Source organism: Euprymna scolopes, chromosome 33, assembly GCF_053919585.1.
Source record: "Euprymna scolopes isolate OS-2025 chromosome 33, ASM5391958v1, whole genome shotgun sequence".
NCBI classification, from domain to species: domain Eukaryota; kingdom Metazoa; phylum Mollusca; class Cephalopoda; order Sepiida; family Sepiolidae; genus Euprymna; species Euprymna scolopes.
Genome location: NC_136514.1, coordinates 47555923 through 47578239, shown reverse-complemented (window position 1 = coordinate 47578239; position 22317 = coordinate 47555923). Strand labels below are relative to the sequence as shown.

Sequence of the window (22317 nt, the reverse complement as noted above, 5' to 3'; positions counted from 1 at the left end):
CCATAAAGGATAACGTATTTGGTAAAATTCAATTGGAAGTGACACTCTTCTAAAGGCTGAAGATTCAGTTCTCAGTGCTGATGACACTAAGAATTCAATGACATATTCTTGTTCTGGTGTAAATTTGTTCTTTCTCATAAACAGGCTCTGGATCGAAGACAGAATAAGAATAAGATCATTATCAGTGGCTTTGGATGTTTTGGACGCGTTTTAGAAATTTACTTCAAAGATAAAAACCCTTTAAGTAAGTTTTTATCCTTTTTTTTATTAAATAGAAACAGAAGAAGTAAAAAAAGAAAAAGAAGCAGTTGCAAAAGAAGAAATGACCGAGGAAGTGACAAAAGCAGAAGAAGTGACAAAAGAAGTGGCAGAATAAGAAATGAAAGAAGTGTCAGAAGAAGAGATGACAAAAGGAGAAGGTTCCGCACCCAAGGCAGAGAAAAACCCTGTAATGTAAGTCAACATTATTTCCAGCAATTCTTGGTCCTGGATATGACCTTAAACTATATTTGATGGTGAGGCCCCAGCTTGCAGGCTTTGAGGAGTGTAGAGCCACCTTTTAATTGCCATTGCTCCCAGGTCCACTCTGACCCGGAGTGGTAGTACCTGTTAGGGTCCTAACTATGGGTTAAATAGAAAATGACTTGTAAAAAAAAAAAAAAAAAAAAAAAATATATATATTCTATTAAAAAGTTTTTCTTCAATATCACTGGATTCAGCATTAAATAACCTGAAAAAGGTTGATATGCCGTAAAACAAAAACAACCAACCAACCAACCAACAATTCTTGCTCATCGCATCTGCCACAAATTGAAAACTATTCCAGTGTTTGGTGATGTTTATACACAGCGGAAAATTAAACTCTAAGGAAAAGCTGGCGATTTTGGGGGGAGGCAGTAGTTTTATACCTTTTTATAATCAGCCTATCTAGGTGTGTAGCATAGAGGTCGAAGTTTCCTAAAGCACTGAACTGATAAAGTCAGCTTCTGCCACCAGCATACCTGATCTGCCAAGATCTTCACTACAAATCATACACTGATGCCATCACTCCAAACATACAATTACACAAGGGGAGATAACTTCATCATCTAAATATTTTCCAAGGGAGATAACTTAATTATCTTAAAATCCGAGTCTGAATTAGAATTGAAGTGAAAACAAATTTGTTGATGTTTGGTCAGGGCAAAAAGATTACAAAGAAAAGTGTTAAGAGAGTAAACCGTGGCATCCTGAGTTATCCCCCTTTGGTTTGAGGACTCTCCCCTTAAGGAGTCATGTTTTTTTCTTTCCGGTGTTAACCTTCTTAAAATAAAGACATTGATAAGCCATCTCCGCGTGTGGACTTTCCTTCTTTTACTGATATCGACCACCACATAAATTTAACATGTTTCATTTAACAAAAAAAAGTTTAAGTTATTTCTGGAGTTCTGTAGCTTTTTATCACTCTCTTATTCATTTTTACCTCATAGGTTCTTTCATGTTGCTCCGGGGGCGTGCCCCAATCCATTCTTATCACTAACTCTCATTTTTCTTCTGCCCCCCCCTCCCTCAAGCAAACTGTTCTTGCTACTTAAACAGTTCTACATCTACTAAACACCCTCATCCATTCTTTCACATCATCCGCATCACATTTTCAGTTTAATGCTTGTTTTACATGCCGGCATGGCTTTAGAAATTTACTTCCTAACTGCCTATCTCTACCCAGGTCTTTATTTATCCCGCTTTCTCTCAAATACATTTTTATAACTTCCTTCCATGTTTTCCTTGGTCTTACCCTACCAACCAACCCTGCTTCTCAACTGTTCTGAATTTACCAACCCCCAAAATCTCATCCACTCTTTCAATGTGACCAAACCAACAAAGTCTCCTGTTCTGCATACACCTTCCTGTACTGTTTAGATTTAATAATCCTCTCGGGTCATCATACCTGTCTAAGGTTCACATTACTCATCAACCATATTCTCATATCATTTCTCTCCATGCAACACATGTCCTCAACCTTTTCATGCATCATCACATTGCATAGAAACGCCTGATAGACTATTTCCTTGGTCAACAGTGGTAACGCTCTTTTTGGTTAATTATGAAAGAAGTTATAAATCAGTCATAGAACTGGCATTCCGACACATTGCATGACAACACTTACCGTAACAACTTCAAGGCTAATTGGCAGAAAGACTCATACGTTTGTTGACAGTTGAAACCTGTTGAGAGAAATGATGACATCATCAATGTATAAAAACAAAGAAAAAAAAAAAAGAACTCATTTTTTTTTTTTTTTACAAGGAGGTCACTACTTATCAAGGCCTGGAAGCCACTCAGGGATAAGGGTTATTGCATGTACAGTACGTTGTACGTTAGTGTTGAGATTTCATAAAGCGTCTACTTAAGGGGGCGGCCCATCAGGAACTTGTTTACGTTGGACTTGAAGACATCCAAGTTGTAGTCAGGTGGGAAACAGGCAGACGGAACAGAATTGACGGAATATGAATAAGTTCAGTTCAAAAAGGTCAAGATTTGTATATTGTAAATAGTTAGAATTAAAATAAAACTAGGCCCGTGACTTTTCAGAATGACCCCTCCCCCCTCCCCCTCTTACTTATTACTTTTAGTTTTTCAAAATAACAATTTAGTGTTTTGGTTGTCTTCGTTGTTGGTCTGACTGGTGACCATTGATTTTTGGATTTGTGGATTCTGACCTACGCGTTGATTCTTGGCCATACAGAGACATCTTGGTTGATTTGATTTGGTTCTTTAATTACATATCAACCTTTTTCGGGTTATTTAATGCCAAATCCAGTTATTTTGGAAAATAGTATTCATGTTGCATCAAGTTATTTTGTAGAAGGTTTTTATTCTTCAAGCTCTTTGTGTCTTCCATCGCTAGTTTGTAGCGTTTGGTTTGGTTGTTCCTATTTACAATGCCTCCCCACGGGACAGAGTTAGACACCAGGGTGGTTTTTTTAATGTGGAGAAAAGGAACAAAAATAAAAATTGTCTCAGTCGTGAAGGATTTCTCCTCCACTGACAGAGAACAAGAAATTGAAGTGCAGCATCTGAAGAACAGATACTACACTTTGAAGTATTTATTTGCTCCCCCACTGAGCAAATTAGGCACAAGGCCGATTTTTAATGTGAGGAGTGAAGGGGAAATGGGGACCAACTCCCCGGGGAGTAGGGGAGCTGGATAGTGACAATTGGTATGAAGGGTTGCCCCTACATTGACCAAGGTCTTATATGTGGGTCGCTCCAACATATGGTCGTTGCTTGCAGCATCTGTCGGAACAGATACTACACTTTGATCTTGTCCCGAAGGCCAAGTATGTGTTTGGTTTGGTTGTTTTATAGTGGATTTTAACGTTTTTGTTCCCGGCCCTGCAAAACATGAATGAGTTTTGCAATGGGAGAGGAAAAAGAGTTACAGTATTAATGTTTGGTACATTTTAAGTTATGAAACCAGTCAGGAAGTGGGGGAGATACAAAGAGGAAAAAGAGTTACAGTATTAATGTTTGGTACATTTTAAGTTAGGAAACGAGTCAGGAAGTTGGGGAGATAGAAAGAGAAAGGGGAAAAGGGAAATGGGAAGAAGGAAAAGTGGAAAAAGGTGGATTCTTGTTTTTGGTTTTGCATAACATAAATAAGTTTTGCAAAAGGAAATGGAAAACAAAAAGCATCAATGTTAGGTGCATTTTATCTCAGGAAACCAATATCTTCAGACAACCTGATCTAGTAGCATCAAGACACATTTTGGAAACATTTTATTGTCATAACGTAGGGAAACATTTAAGTGCGTGTTGGATTTTTTTTCTTTGTTCGCTTTTGACCATAAATTTTATCTTTCAATGGTTAATATATCATTTTGATATATGGTTTCCATTTTTGCAACACATGTAATCTATATATCTATAAAAGTAAGAATGTGTGTGAAGATACTTCTCAACCTATATAATCAACAGATTTTTGATCTACAGACTTGAAATTTGGTATATAGGATATTCAGATGTGGAAAACTTTTTAATTGGTTTTCATCCAGAAAAAATGGGTTGTTAAGAGTTCAAAATTGACCAGATTTTTATCTGTTTGCTACATGAGTCAGTCATTGTATGCTTATTAAGTATTTTTTACTGCCGAGTAATTCAGTTAACGATAAGACCTCAATACGTACAACATATAGATTTTAGTTTTAAAACCAATAAATATTTATTATTTTATTATTACTATCAGCAATGAAAGATTTTGCTTTAAACAAAATTAAATAAAAAATAAAATTAAAAGAAACATTTTTGCCATCGAAAAATAGGCACAAATTTTCCCGATTCTGATTAACCGTGCGAACACTAATGTATATATATAAAATGTATATATATATATATATATATATATATAAGTGAAAGTGTCTGTGTGTGTGCGTGTGTGTCTGTGTACATTTCCCTACGCAATAACTCTCAATTTTTAGTCTACAGACTCGAAATTTGATATACAGGGTACTGAGATTTGGGAATGTGATCGGTTTTCGGTCAGAAATTTGGCTATTAAGGGGTCTAAGTTCAACGATTTGACCTTTGAGAACTCTACCAAACTCCTCCGACAATTTTGGGTCTAAACACTTGAAATTTTAGATATAGGTTCCTTGGACATGGATCTAACTTAATAACTTGATTTGAGCCCAAAACAATAAATGTTAAGAGGTCATAATAGGGGCCAGATTTTAAAAAATTGACCTTTTTTTTTTTGCTCAACATACACCTCCAAACACCTGGGCAACGCCGGGCACCCATGCTAGTATAATATATAATATATATAGATATCTATATATAAAATGAACACAAAATTAATATTACATAAAAAAATGGATACATTTTTAAAAAGTCATTTTACAATTGTTTTAAACTCATAAAGAAATGCAATGACAGCAAAGACACAAAAGTAGACAACAAAATGGTGCTTACATTCTGACAAATAGGGCATGACAAGCCAATTATCATGGACAGAAACTGGTTTCTTCTGGCTATGTCGAGCTCCGTGACCTGATGAGGTGGTTGTGGGTTTTGGTTTAGATGTGGTACCCTCGACGTGCGTACTGCTGAGTTTGATGGCTGCATTTGCAGAAGACGAATGCTTGTAAGCCTTACTTTTTTCAACATGCAATGGTTTTGCATCCTCAGAGTCTGAGGACTCCGCCACTCCACTGTAATCTGAGCAGAACATGCTTGACTCTGACTGGCTCTTTCGTTTCGGCATCAAAGGGTGCATAATGGCGCCAGACAGATTATTTTTACTCAGCGGCATTGACAAGGTGGACTTTGCCAAGGCAGCCACACCCGATCCCTGGAGAGAGAAAAAAAAGAAAAGTCCATAGAATAATAATAATAATAATAATCTATATTATATAAAAGACAGTTGTCTACGTGTATGACCAGCTAAAAATCTAAAACTACAAAATATTCAAAAAGTTGGTAATTTCTTGATCAGCGTTGTCCACGATGAATAATATTTTAAATTCAGAAAAAAAAAAAACCCAAAAAACTTATGAGCCATACTTAAAAGATATCACTAATCCAATATACATAAACACAAAGTCTAATCATTCCATATCAATCATAAAATAGCACCCAAAATGTATTAAAGAAGTCAAGCAACATTTAAAACACAGCTCTAAAAAATGGATACAGTAATATTAAAATCAAATAAAAACAGAACATCAATAGTTATAATAAAACTAAACACAGATGAAAAAGAAATATAATTTGGTTTACTCCACTCTATAATTAAATGCTAAAAACCAAATTGAGCAAAAATTCCTAAATCTCATTGAAAAACACTTTGCCTAAAATAAACCCCTTACAAAAAATTCTTTAATAAAAACCTAAAACTGTCCTATAGTTGCTGTCAAAACTTAGATAATAATCAAACTTAATAAAATATTAAATGGGAGAAATAAAGAAAAAAAAGGAAATTAATAATAAAAAAGTGGCCAACATAACAACAAAAATAACATAAAGAACACAAATATAATTATTAGAAATAGTAATGGCACAAATCCTAATAGAAATAAAACACTAAAAATGAACAAAATTGTTCGCTACAAAGTAAATGCCTAACCAAAAGCATTGTTTATCAGGCCACAATATTTGCCCCCTCAAAAAAAAAAACAAAAAAACAAAAAAAACAACAAAATAAGTGTCAGTTTAAGGTTCAAAAATAAATTCTTTTTTTCTAAATTTTAGATATTAATCAGGAACAACACCGATCCAGAAAATAACTTTGTGGTTTTGTTTTTTCTTTTTAGTTTTAGCTAGACATACAAACATACACAGACAACTGGCTTTTATATCATGGGTGATTAATAGAAATTATAAAGATGGAACTGAGGGAGTAATAAATAAAGACTTGATCAGAGATAGAATATTTTAGAAAATATTTTTTAAAGCCGTCCAGTAGATGGCATCATTATCATCATAACTGATTATGATGATGACGATGATAATGATGACGATGATAATGATGATGCCGATGATGATGATAACGTTGATGACAATGATGAAAATGGCGGTGATGATAATAACGACAATGATAATAATGATGTTGATGATAATAATGATGACAATGATGATGATAACAACGAGGGTGAAAATGACGATGATGATGACGACAATGATAATGATAATGCCGATGATAACAATGATGATGACGATGATAACAATGATGATGACGATGAATTACAATGATGGTGATAATGATGACAATGATGACAATAACAATGATGACGATGTTGATGATGTCGAAATATTAGAACAATGATTTAAATGATTGCAAAGATTAGATGTAAATGCAAAATAAAATGGCACAAGAACTTTCAACGGAATTCGAACAACGATTTTAGGCAAGAGAGAAAAAAAAGCAAAGACAAAACAGGCAAAAAATGAAACGCAACATGTTTTTGTTGCGAAAAAAAAAAAAAAAAAATCTCAGGCTAAGATGCAAGAAATTAAATCCAGAACATTCTATGGATTCTCAATCATTTTTTTATGCATACGAAAAGAGAAGAAAAAATAGAGAAAAAAGAAATTATGAGCAGAAATATTTCTTATAAAAAATAAATTACACAATTTGAAACATGGCTCTTGCAGTGTTGATAATTCTTAGGATATTTTTATAGGATAACTCCCATCTGTATTTTTATAGAATCATTTTTGTCTTAAGATTAAGGTTAGAATTAAAAAGATTTGAGATAGGAGTGATTCTATAAAATTATTATTTTTCTAAACAGTAAAGTTGTATATGAAGAATGTGTACATTATATATATATTTTTTGTCCGTTCCAACTTTTTCTCAGAAACTACTGGGCCAACCTGGCTGAAATTTTGTATGGAACTTTTCAATTAAAAGGTGCAGCTAACTAAGTATTATGATATCCATTCGATGTATAATTAGGGATTAATACGGATTAGTATTTCATGCAAAAATAAGTACAAATTTAACCATATTCAACTATCAATATGGCATAAACACTCCGTCTAAGGCAACACACTATAACTTGCCTGTTTGTAAGTTTTAAAAAGGATGAAAAAATTTAAAAGAAAAACAATTAAGATAAAATTAAAAAAGGAAGAATTAAAAAAGGGAAAAAATTATAAAGAAAAGGAAAAATTAAAACGAGAAAAAATTAAAAGGAGAGAATTTTTTTTTTTAAATAAATTAAAGAAAGAAAAAATTAAAAAAGAAAGAAAATGAACAAAGTAAGGAGAAAAAAGAAACAAGAAAAGAAAAAGTAAAAAAAGAAAAAGAGAAAAAAGAAAAGGGAAAAGAAAAAAGTAAAAAGAAAGGAAAAAAGTTAATAACAATAGTGATGTACAATTTTGCATAGGTCTGTTACGGAATTAATCTTAAACATTCTATTAAATGTAAATAATTTAATTTCATAAGGAAACAGAAGAAAAATGGATTCTTCCTCATTATGATAGGGAAATTCGAAAATTGAAATATTGAATTTTAAGTAAAATCAATGATATCTATTGAATTGTCATGTCACAGTAATAAAAATATCCAAAAATTATGAAAAATGATAGTGTAAAAATTCAATTATCAACAAAAAGTTTTCAAAGACAATTATCGAAAAATAAGCTTTGCTAAATCAGCCTAAAATTTTCAGTTTTCAGAAAAGATTTACTCCCCTTTTATTACAATTTTAACTCTCTAGTTTTTTTTTTGTTTTTTTTTTGTAAAATTCAATTTTCGCCATTGTTTTTGAAAACTATTTTCATTAATTAATAATAAAGTTTCTTATGCCTATATCTTTCCTGTGCCTGTACTTTTTTTTATTACGTTTTTTCGATCATCTTTTTTTTTTATTTAATAATAATTGAAAGGTTTTTGATCTTATTTTAAATTGAGAAATTAAATTAGTTTCATTTTATTTTGTTAAAGAATTATTGAAAACACTTTTTAAAATCTTTTAAAACTATTTTGGGAATATTATGTATGGGATACATTTTTTTATGATGTTTGAAACTGTTATTTTGATGTCAATAATTTAATTTCTTTTTTTTTTTTTACATGGGGGTCACCTCTTATCAAGGCTCGGAAGCCACTCAGATATAAGGGCTATTGCATGTACACTAATCAATGGGATAGTATCGTAGTAATCGTGAGTATTGGAGATTTGATAAAGTGTCTTACTTAAGGGGGCGATTCATCAGGAATTTGTTTATGTTGGACTTGAAGACATCCAAATTGTAGTCAGGTGGGAAACAGGCAAACAGAAGAGAGTTCCACAGATGTGCACTTCTACGATAGAAGCTTTGTTCATGGAATCTACATTTTAATTTAGGCACAGATAAAGAGTGGGGAAAATTATTGACAGTGGTTTCAGCTAGACGGGTGTTTTTTGTGAAAGATTGGTGAGGGGGGGACCAGAGATTGAAGCTCAAACGAGCACTTGCCATGGAAATAACGATAAAACAAAGACAGGCTCGCAGTGTCTCTTCTATTGGAGAGAGGTTGCAGAGAAAAGAAGGGCATCCTCCATGAAGCCACGAAGTCTATTTTGTACTCTGTCAAGGCAGGATAGGCTGTTTTTAGCAGCTCCAGCCCAGATGTGGCATCAGTACTCCATCCTCGGCAGTACCTGGCTTTTATATAGATAGAGAATTGCATCAGTAGTGAGATATCTTCTGGAGCGGTAGATGGATCCCACCATTTTCCCAGTGACCTTGGCAACAGACTGGATGTACGTGTTCCATTTCAGATCAGGAGTAAATGTCAAACCCAGAAGCTTGTCAAAACATAGAGCCTCCCCAAGACGAGAGCCATCCATTTCAATTGATGCCAGATGGGGATAATTTGTGATTTTATTTTCAATAATTTATTTTCTTATTTTGATTTCAATAATTTATTTTCTTATTTTGATTTCAATAATTTATTTTCTTATTTTGATTTCAATAATTTAATTTGTGATTTTCATTTCAATACTTTAATCTGTGATTTTAATTTCAATAATTTATTTTCTTATTTTGATGTCAATAATTTAATTTATTTTGATGTCAATAATTTTATTTTTATACTTTCATAAACATGTATTTATTATATAAATTCAAATAAACTTTTATTTTTTAAATAAAAAAATCGTATTTTTATAATTTCAGAAATATATTTCGTAAAAATTTCAAATAAAATGAAAACTTTTTATTTATTTTTATTTTTTTTTAAAATAATTTTTTTATTAAAAGTGACAATAAAGACTAATTGTGTTATTTTTATCTTTATAATTTTGTTAATTTTCATTGTATATTTTTCAATAATGTCCTTTTCTTATATTTTCTTTCAATAAATCGCTTCACAATAGAAATACTGAAGAACAATAAAAGTGAAGGAATTGATTTGCCTTGTCATCGCTCCCAGTAGCAGCCACACCAGAAGTTAGGAAGTATGTTAGCTGACTATAACCAGTCACTCATATTTTGAAATCGACAGGAGAGTCCATCATTATCTTTGCTACTTTATTTAGAAAAACATTTAGACCAGCATATACAATCTTACATGGATCAATTAGGAACATAGGAAGATAGTCTAGAATGTTCTATAGAACCAAGATTAATAGGAGCAAGAAATTAGAAGCTGTTGTTTAATTCTGAGAAAAAGAACAAAAAAGAGCTAAAATTTTCTGAATATTATAAATGTCTACATAGTAAAGTTTAAAAACAAACAAAAATATACAACATTTGATTATAAGAAATATGAAAAAAAGTTTCAGATAGATTTTGGCACCCATGGCTCAAGAGTTGCATGCAATTTTTTTTTTACCTTTCATATACGGCCTTTTCCTTAATTAATTGCTTCCAAATTTGTGTGGAGCATAATATTAGCAGAACAAGAGAGGATGGCAGAAAGGTTCAAAGAAGATTAAACCGTTAGTGATATTTTTTGTACCTATTTAAAATTTAACCTATTCTCCAAACAAAATTACAGAAAAATCTTGATAAAACTTTATGATGAATATAATGTGTCCGGCGATGGAACAAAGATGTCATATTCCAAAAATCATATAAACTGATCAAGTGAGTTTTTTTTTTAACTAAGAAAATAACATTTTTTTTTTACAAAGGAAGATGCTATGTTTTTGATCCGCCATGTTTTATAAATAAGGAGAGACAACTCAATTCGAACTATCGAGATCAAAATGAGCCTTATAATGGAAACAATTTAGTATTAAAATTGTTAAAAATTGTTAAAAAGAAAATGATTTTTATATTACAAAAAATACTTGATCAATTTTCATGGTTTTTGGAATATGTCACCTTCATTCTGTGAAAATCAAAGATTTTTTTCTGCAATTTATTTATTTTTTTTTTAAATATGTTTAATTTTAAATAAGCACCACATTTTAAAATAATTGTTATAATAAATGTCGTAATAAAACGACTCAATAGGTCCTGGGTCTAACTAAATAAAAAATAAATTTTAAGCAAATTTCTTTTTGTTTTTTTAAACGGTAATTGCTCCAGACAAGGCGTGAAGCCACTTGATGTAAGGAGCTAAGAAAGGATGATTATCACAAAGACTGAGATGATTATTGACCCATGTCTTGAAAAGACCAAGGCTATAAGTAGGAGGAAAACAGTCTGCTGAAGGAGACACCCCCCCACCCCTGCCACCGTCAAACTTGCAGTTCATAGAAATCGCTCCAGACAAGGTGTGAAGCCACTTGATGCAAAGAGTTAACAAGAATGAAAAACGATTACCGCAAAGATAGGAAATGCCTAGGGACCTTGGTCTTGAAGAGACCAAGGCTATAGGTAGATGGAAAACAGTCGGTAGAAATAGAGTCTCACAAGCCTGCAGTTCTTGGAAAGAAGCTTCTGGAAGCTGTATTACAATGAGGTATCAAAAAAGTGAATTGATGGAGACCACTAGACCAAGGAGTCAAGCAGAACTGGAACCAAAGAAGCAGGAAATACATCAAATAATTCTGAAGAACACATGCCATAATCTAATATATGAAAGGCTTTATGTCTGTCTGTCCGTCTGTCTCCATATTTTCAAACTCTATCTCCTCCGAAACTAAAAGTGGCACTAGGAACCTCAAATGATTGGAATTTTTATGGGCCATTCTTTTATGGGTCTTTAGCTGGTTAAAATAGTTTTTAAGGGATCAAAAATGTGTCAAAATTGAAAAAAAATCGTTAATCGTTGTACATTCACCTTAATTTATTTTCAATTTTTAATCAGTTCATATGTGTGCCACATTGGTAACGTCACCAGCTGTGAATGCTACAGTTTTGATTTCAGTTTCGATTCTAGCTGATGGCATCCAAATACTTTTTTTTTTTTACTTTTGAAATCACAACTATAATAATATATATGAAATCTGGAAAATTAAAATATTCTATTTAAGTGTATTTGATGCCCCCAAGCAACGTTCCCCCCTCCCTGCTGTAGCATTTATATATATTTAAAAAAAAAAAAAACCCCCGGAGATTCGCAAGATTACGTCCGTGAGAGAGAGGTTGCGGAAAAGAAGAAATGGTGGTTCCGATCAAATTACAGATGTGTATTTGCACTTTTATCAAGAACCCTCAAATAGGACAGAGATTCACAAGCTCAAATACAACAACAGTATTCCATACATTGTCTGACAGTAGATTTGTAGAGATGGAGAATACTTTCGGATGTAAGAATGAGTTTAGAGATATAGAGAGAATCTATTTTATGAGAAGCAGAAAGAGCAATGGATATTGTACCACTGTACTGAAGAGCCGCTTACCCTAGGCAGGTTGAACCAGTTTGCTCTGAAGGAGGAAGTTTTCATGAAACACACAAGTGGTCCTGGCATGTATATCCCTGTTAGAGGAGATGATGACGTTAGGTTTTTGCAACTCTTGCAGAGACGTGTCAACATCATCCTTGATAGAGCACCTGGTAGTCCCAAGTTGTCACCCATCTGATACTGGCCAGGCTCAACGTTGCTTAGCTTTGGTGATCTTACAAGAACTGGTGTGTCAACGTGATCATGCCGTATTCCGAAAAATGAAGGCAATGGATTTTTCTTTTTTTGTAGTCACATTTTTGTTCAATATATTTAAATGCGATGTTGTGTCTTTCTTCTGGATCCTTACAAAAGCACAACGGCAGCGCATATTTAATATATGCTATTAAAAAATTATGTTTTGAAGTTTGTTTTCTCGTACGCAAATAGAAACACCTGATTGTTTGACTTGAAACGAATAGGCAAAGTACATGTTATTAATGCAGTAGTTTTTCCCATGCCGACTCCAACTCCAAGAAAGATTTGAGGAGGAAGAAAAACCAAGAACTTTTAGAGTTGATTTCTTGTTGAGAGCGGAGATACTAGATAGGTATACAGAGCATGAGAACATTTCTGCAATTTTTCTCCTCTTCCAATACTCCATACATGGTCGGATAGCAGATTCGTAGAGAGAGAAAATACAACAAATACATAGACCACCTTGTGTAACGTAATCTCCCATTGAGGAGCATTAGAACTACGCTGAAGTAGCTTTTTATTCCCGGGTGATGCCAAATAACCCAGGGATTTAAGATAGAGAAGATAAATATATATATTTTATTTTATGTGAAAATAGATAAGGTTTGAAAACTAGAGAAATATATTTTTATGGCTAAAAGTTGACAACAGGAAATTTCACTTAGAACCTTGTCTGGCCTTAAATGAACCCAGGGTCGGATGTCAGAATTGACATCTGTCCTTGAAAATCATGAGAGGATTTCAGGTGTGGGAATGGTGCCCACCCAGGGACCTGGGGCTTAAGATTTTGTGGAGACTTTGCGGCGAAATCTTATTGGCTGGGGAGAATTTCCACCCCTATCCACATACCTTACTATATATACGACTGTCGGGCGAAAATTAGCCAGAGTTGAGTCGCAGAGTGAGTGGAGAGTTTCAAAGCAGATTGCTTGTTGAGTCCGATCGCTGTTAGGAAAAATGACGACGTTAGGTTTTTGCAACTCTTGCAGGGAGATGTTGACATTCACTTACATACAGTGCGTGGAATTCTCAAATTGGTCACCCAGTTTATTAATGACCAGGCTCAATGTTGCTTAACTTCGGCGATCTGATGTGTCAACGTGATTATGCTGTACAAATGAAAGACTAGTGGTAGACATTAAATATGGTTCTGGTAGATTTTTGGCAATTGGATTTTTGCAAAGGATCTCTAGGAGTCATGACGCGTCAGAAATGAGTGTCGTAAAATGTATGTTTTTATTGTTGAGTTTTATGGTGCATCTGCTTATCATAAAAATGTAAACACTTTATGGTAACTGTTTTTTGTTTTATTACATAGTCACTACTTATCGAGGCCATATGCCACTCAAGCCTATGGGTTAATGAGATAGAATGATTGTCAGTTCCAAGTCCGGATATTTGTGGGGGACAGTTCTAGATAGAAATTTGTCGACATTTGCTTTTGTTTTTTTAATTTATTTATTCTTTTTACATGGGAATCAACACTTATCAAAGCCCAAAAAGCCACTCGAGGATAAGGGTTAATGAATGTATAGTAAGTTGGGTAAAATTTGATTATTTAAGAGGACGGTTTAACAATAACTTGTTTACATTTGAATTGAAGATGACCATATCGTAGTCAGTTGGAAAGCAAGCCATCACACCAGAATTCCACAGGTGGGCAGTTCTAGGAAAGAAGCTCTGTTCATGGGATTTGCATTTAGCCACAGATAGACAGTGGACAAAACTGCTGATGGTTGTTGAAACGAGACTTTTGTGAAAGTTTGGCAAAGGAGGACCATAGATTGAAGCTCAGACGAGCATTTGCCATGAAAATAACGGCAGAGCAGAGAGGCTCGCAATGTCTCTTCTGTGAAAAAGAGGTTGAAAGGAAGAGAAAAGGGCATCACCTACTAGATTTCAAAGTCAGTTTTAAACTTTGTCAAGGCAGGATAGGGTGCTCTGAGTGAGTGCGGTGAAGATGCTCAAGTTGTAGTTTGCAGAGAAGAAGTCCCATGACAATGTATTCCATAAAAATCACAGAACTTGCAAAGAAGCTCTTTTAGCATTAGGAACTCTGAGAAAGAAGAGATTATGTTTTTATTCGTTATGGCTGAGAAGTTAGTTCTTGCAACGAATGTCTTACAAGGAACCAGAGATATAAGCTCAGTCTTATAGCACAGAAAGGAAGAACTTGTAACAAAGCTTTGTTTATGGAAATTTTGCCTGGTGCTAAGCACACTGAGAAAAAAAAAAGGAAGTTTTTCTTCATTGTAGTCGAAAGAAAAGTTCTTGCTGTGAATGTTCTATAAGAAGGAACTAAAGATATAAGCTTAGTCTTATTGCACAGAAGAGAAGAACTTGTAAAGAAGCTTTGTTTATGGAAACTTTGCCTGGTGCTAGGCACATTTGAGAGAAAAAAAAGGAAATTTTTCTTCATTGTGATCGAAAAAACAGTTCTTGCTGTGAATGTCCTACAAGAAGAAACCAACAATATAAGCTTAATCTAATGACACAGAAGAGAAGAACTTGTAAAGAAGCTTTGTTTATTGGAGTTTCGGTTCATGGTATACACACTGACGATGAAAAAAGAAAAAAAAGAAAAAGAATCAGAGCTTTGAGCTCAGTCGGGCAGCTTCCATTAAAATAGCGAGAGATCTGTGGGAGAAACAGGTATGTTAGTGATCATCGATTAAGAAAAGAGATAACATGCAGTTCTATGTATTATTTTAAAGAAGAAAGGAAAAGATTAGAAGACCCAGAACAAAACATGCCTGTAATTCTAGGTGACTACAATGCCAGCAGCAGCAGCAGCAGCAGTAATGGATGCCAGTAAAAGATAACACAGAGTACTTACAGTAAACCTGGTAGAAAGGCCAGACTCATCACCCAGAGAATCACCTGACTGGAAATAAATATAGTGATCTACATGACTAGGAAAAAAAAAAAGGAGGAGGGATGAAGCAAGGTCAAACTATAATAACACATTTTGAACACATGTTGATGCCGTGATAGTTTTTTTTTTTTTTTTTACATGGGAGTCACAACTTATCAAGACCTGAAGGCCACTCGAGGATAAAGGTATAGAGTGTACGGTAGTCACTGAGACAAAAGATTAATATTAATTATATACAGGGTAACCCCCCCCCCAAAAAAAAAAACGGGTCCCAACTCCAATTAGGCCCCGTTTCTTAGTGTTTTGTCCGAATGAAATGAAACTTTGGTCATAACTAGTTTATTATATTCAAAACATCACATCAAAACACTAGGGTCTTTGGCCTTTTTTTCTCCGTTCTACAGCATATGTTCTGGATGGCCTCCATTTAGCTTTTGTTTTTTTTTGGGGTCACCCTGTATATATTATAAGGGAAAATAAATTAAAACTGTAAGTTGAAATTTACAATCAAATTTATTGTTCGACTGAATACCCAAAAAAACAATTTACAAAATGTAACCTGTATTTTGGAGAATTCAGTTAAACAATAAATTTTGATTGTAAATTTCAACTTACAGTTTTAATTTATTTTCTCTTATAATAAGCCCTACTCTCTATTATTTGTGTATTGAGCTTTTTTATTTGGTTGGGATTAAAATATCTATATATAAATACTTGGTATTTATATTAGATTGAAGTTTCCCATTGCTTATATCAGGTAAACTTTGCATCTCCTTTGATTTCACAATGATATGTCTGTTTGTTATATACAAACATTATTGGTTACATAGAGTCCACTTCCTCAGACAAAAGAAGGGGTGATATTGCCCTTTCTTTAGTCTGATGAAGTATCTTTGAATTGGAATTCCATTGAAACATGTATGCACATATGTAACCAATGATATTTGTATAATAAACAGACTATATACCAGCTCTGGCCTCCATTGAGCACTCTTTAATAATTACACGGGTTTCATTGGATTTACATCTAGAAAACAAATCTATACAACCATTACACACACACACACACACACACACACACACACATGATTAGAATCATGGAAATAGTATTCCAATGAGATAGAGATGAAAAAGTAACAAACTAATTTATATGTTCATCAACGTTTCATCTTTATTGTAAGATTTCTTATGGACGAAAAAATTAGAAATAAAATACTAGTACAATATTGGAAAATATATTTGTTGTGAAAAGTATGTTGTTCTATTTCAGAACAAAATAAGTCGTTGAAATATATTTTCTTCAATTTATTCAGCCAGAAAAGTCTTACAATAAAGACGAAGCATTGCTGGAAACTTGGTTTGTTCCTTTTTCATCTCTCTCTCTTTTATATATATACTAGCGGGGGTACCTGGCGTTGCCCGGGTGTTTGGAGGTGTGTGTGGTATTAAATAAAACAGAAACCGGGGGGGGTTGGATCGAACCCGAAGCCCTGAGGCGAAGTTTGAAAAATAAAATCGGCCAGCCAGAATGAGTTACTGAAAGATGTTTGAATTTATTTAAGTAAGAACCAAATTGACAGGTGCGCGCACGGAAGTCGTAAAGCGTTACGATGACGACGTAAGCAATAGCTATTCAGCAAATGAGGTCAATGACCAGGTTTGTTTGTTATAAGCGAAGTAAAAAAAGAAAACATAACGAACGTTAACACTTAAGCGGGGGGGGGGGGGTAATCAAAACATCGAAAAAAAAAAAATAAAAAAAAACTAACGTAAGGCAAACGAACACTGTTAAATGTAAAAATCGAAAAAAACAAAAAAGAAAATAGAAAAACGAACACGTGAAAAATGGCTTAAATAAGCCTGTTTCGATATTAAAATTTAAAAAAATCGGTGGGTACCCGGGTGTTTTTGGGTGTGTGGTCGGGGGTGGATAAGCGAAGTAAAAAACAAAACAGAAACACGAACGTTACGTGAAAAATGGCTTAAATAACACTGGTTCAATATTTAAATTTAAAAAAAAAAAAAAGAAGACATCTTACACCACGATTCGAACCCAAAACGTTTAGATAACGAACCAACGCGCTAACCAACTGAGCTAAAACAACGTACATCAAATTTAGTCAGTTTTTCAACTATTTAAAGTAAATCAGGTCATGAGGTCATCTGACGCATGCGTAGAACCGGTCGTCGTCACGAGAGGACCATTTTTATTGACCCCACACCCTGTCGAAAATTGTCGATTTTGGGATGAAAAAATGAACGTTTTTGGCCAATTTTTCGATATTTTTCGAGCGAAGGATGGAGCTTCGATATGATACCGAGTTTGTAAATTTTTGTCGTGTCTGTCAAAAGTTTTTAGCGGACACACAAACACACATACATACATTTTCGCTTTTATATATATACTAGCGGGGGTATCCGGCGTTGCCCGGATGTTTGTAGGTGTGTGTGGTGTAAAATAAAAAAGAACCCGGGAGGGGGGGGGGGGAGGTAGGATCGAACCGGAAGCCTTGAGGCAAAGTTTGAAAATAAAATCGGCCAGCCAGAATAAGTTAGTGAAAGATGATTCAATTTATTTAAGTAAGAACGAAATTGACAGGTGCACGCCCGGAAGTCATCAAGCGTTACGACGACAACATCAATGACCAGGTTTGTTTGTTATAAGCGAAGTAAAAAAAGAAAACAACGTTAACACTTAAGCAGGAAAAAAACAAAAAATAAACTAACGTAAGGCAAACGAACGATGAATACAGAAAAACGAACGTTACGTAAAAAATGGCTTAAATAACACTGGTTCAATATTAAAATTTAAAAAATCGAAAAAAAACAAAGAAGACATCTCACACCACGATTCGAACCCAAAACGTTTAGATAATGAATCGCTTTCAGCAACTGACCTAACGCGACTTATATGAAATTTAATCAGTTTTTCAACTATTTAAAGTAAATCAGGTCATGACGTCATCTGACACATGCATAGAACCGGTCGAGAGGAACGTTTTTGCTGATCCCCCCCCCCCGGTCCCTGTCGAAAATTGTCGATTTAAGGGTGAAAAATGAATGTTTTCGGCCAATTTTTCGATATTTTTTGAGCGAAGGATGGAGCTTCAATATGATGCCGAGTTTGTGAATTTTTGTTGTGTCTGTCGAAAGTTTTTAGCAGGTACACAAACATACATACATACATACATACATTTTCGCTTTTATATATATATATATATTATATATATATATTATATATATATATTATATATATATTATATATATATATCATATATATATTATATATAAATGTATGTATTATATATATATATGTATATATCATATATATATATATTATATGTATATATCATATATATATGTATATATTATATGTATATATAATATGTATACGTATATATCGTATATTATATGTATATATTATATGTATATATCATATGTATACGTATATATCATATATATATGTATATATCATATGTATACGTATATATCATATATATATGTATATATCATATATATATATGTATATATCACATATATATATATGTATATATCATATATATGTATATGTATATATCATATATATATATGTATATATCATATATATATGTATATATATGTATATATCATATATATATATCATATATATATATGTATATATTATATATATCATATATATATCTGTATATATCATATATATATATGTATATATTATATATATATGTATATATTATATATATATGTATATATTATATATATATGTATATATTATATATATATGTATATATCATATATGTATATATTATATATATATGTATATATCATATATGTATATCATATATATATATGTATATTATATATATATATGTATATATTATATATACATATATATGTATATATTATATATACATATATATGTATATATTATATATACATATATATGTATATATTATATATATATCATATATATATATGTATATATTATATATATATCATATATATATATGTATATATTATATATATGTCATATATATACATATGTATATATTATATATATATCATATATATATATGTATATATTATATATATATCATATATATATATATTATATATATATCATATATATACATATGTATATATCATATATATATATATGTATATATTATATATATATCATATATATATGTATATATTATATATATATCATATATATATATGTATATATTATATATATATATCATATATATATATGTATATATTATATATATATCATATATATATATGTATATATTATATATATATCATATATATACATATGTATATATTATATATATATCATATATATATATGTATATATTATATATATATCATATATATATATATATTATATATATATCATATATATACATATGTATATATCATATATATATATGTATATATTATATATATATCATATATATATATATGTATATATTATATATATATCATATATATATGTATATATTATATATATATATCATATATATATATGTATATATTATATATCATATATATACATATGTATATATTATATATATCATATATATACATATGTATATATTATATATATCATATATATACATATGTATATATTATATATATCATATATATATGTGTATATATTATATATATATATCATATATATATGTATATATATCACATATATATATGTATATATATCACATATATATATGTATATATTATATATATGTGTGTGTGTATATATATATGTATATATCATATATATATATGTATATATCATATATATATATATATATATGTATATATCATATATATATCATATATATATGTATATATCATATATATATCATATATATATGTATATATCATATATATATATGTATATATTAATTATATATATATGTATATATTATATATATATCATATATATATCATATATATATATCATATATATCATATATATATATCATGTATATATATATGTATATATCATATATATATGTATATATCATATATATATGTATATATTATCTATATATGTCTATATATATATATAAAAATGTAATTTTGGTTCATTAAAAGTGAATATAACCATATTTCTACGTTACCAATGTAATTGAAATTTTCAGAAAATCTATCTGTAAAGTCAATGAATGTTTGCATGTTATTAAAATAATGTTACATTGCGAATTATAAAAATATTAATTAAAATATAAATATTTTTCGAACTCTTTTCTGCGAGACTGCCCAATAATATTTCTGGTAACTTCCATTCCAACTACTCTTGAATTACAAGATAAGTAAAAAAAATAAGTTACTCATGCAGACAGTGATCCGTGCTGAAATAATAACGTTATTATTAAAAAAAACATTCTTAACATGGGGAAGGGAGGGTGTTTTGTACCTATTCTGTACTTTAACCTTACAATTGAATAAAAACATATAAAACTTTAATTAAACACGGAAATATGATTTAAAAATAGCGTGGATCACTCTCTGCATTAGCACAAAAAAAATCCCATATTTTAAAAATTTAAGTTAATTTATGTACTTACCAATTTTTAAATTTTAAATACCTTTATTTATGTTAAGGCTTTTCACTCATGAAACATTACGTTTTAATTGTTTAGTTTCTTTTCTTTTTTTGTTTACATAAAAAAGTTTGTTTTAACTTTTTCTACACTGTTTCATTTTTACGACATGCCTCAACGTATTATAAACACCCTAACCTCCCCATGTTAAAAATAAAACACGCCCTTCCATAAACCTCGAAAGCCGTTCTTAATATGGGGAGATTGGGGGTGTTCATTCCGAAAGCCGTTTTAACATATGGAAATTAGGGTGTTTATAATATGCTGGGGCGAGTCGTAAAATTAACGAAGTTGCTATCTATTATTTATTGTAAAAATTGCTTGAAATTTATTTATTTGACAAAAAAAAATTAGAATTTTGTACTCCTTGGGCGTTGCGTTCCATGGCGACCAGCAGAAAAAAATAATAGTTTCTCCATTAGTCCCCACCACCCCATCCCGCACGTAACATTTTATTTACTGACGTTGCCGTAACTAAACGATTATTTGTCACATTTACAAACATTTATTTATTTATTTATTTTAAAAAACGTTTTACTTTTTATGAATATTAAAAGAAAAATGGGTACTCATGCAGAGAGTGATCCGTGTTGAAATAATAACGTTAATATTTAAAAAGCCATTCTTAACATGGGGAGGGGAGGGTGTTTTGGACCTATTCTGTACTTTAACCTTGCAATTGAATAAAAAAAAACATAAAACTTTAATTAAACGTGGAAATACGATTTAAAAAATAGCGCGGATCACTCTGTATTAGCACCAAAAAATGTTACTAAACATTTATTAATAATTTCTCACTTTTACAAACATTTGATTTTAAATTTCTTTTTAAATGACGACTTTTTTTTTTAATAGTATTGGCGGATGGGTATGTTGACCCCCCCCCCAAGGGTGTTTATTCCGAAATCCGTTGTTAACATGGAGAGGTTGAGGGTGTTTATTCTGAAAGCCGTTCTTAACATTTGTGGAGGTGGACCTAATGTAAAAAAATAAATAAATAAATAAATAAAAAAAAAACTAAATCATTTACTGATAACTTCTCACTTTTACAAATATTTTTTAATTTACATGCGCGGATGAACAAATTGTTGAATAGTGCGAAAACAAAACGTTTTTGTAATAAACTTCGGGATAGTTTTTTGGGTAAATATTTACATTTAGGTCCACCGCCACAATTTTCTTTTTTAAATGACGACTTTTATTGATAAATAAATTTACTTCTTCGCAACTTTCATTGATAAATAAATCTACTTCTCTGCAACAGGCACTGAACCTCTCCCCTTTTTTTAATAGTATTTTCGGGTGGGTATGCTGACAACAAATATCA

General features: G+C 31.4%; 1 protein-coding gene across 4 annotated transcripts in view; it reads right to left on the bottom strand.

The window, feature by feature from the left end:
* The window catches only part of LOC145258207 (uncharacterized), a 369722-nt gene that overhangs the window by 33280 nt on the left and 314125 nt on the right, over nucleotides 1-22317 (bottom strand). For 2 of the 4 annotated variants that reach the window (XM_080116144.1, XM_080116142.1), the window contains exons 8-10: nucleotides 15340-15387; nucleotides 4951-5329; nucleotides 2147-2204 (exon numbers count right to left, since the gene is read on the bottom strand). In XM_080116144.1, coding sequence (XP_079972270.1) covers nucleotides 2147-2204; nucleotides 4951-5329; nucleotides 15340-15387 — 485 coding nt within the window. The remainder of the gene's footprint in view (nucleotides 1-2146; nucleotides 2205-4950; nucleotides 5330-15339; nucleotides 15388-22317) is intronic. The other 2 variants (XM_080116145.1, XM_080116143.1) reach the window with 1 other exon arrangement.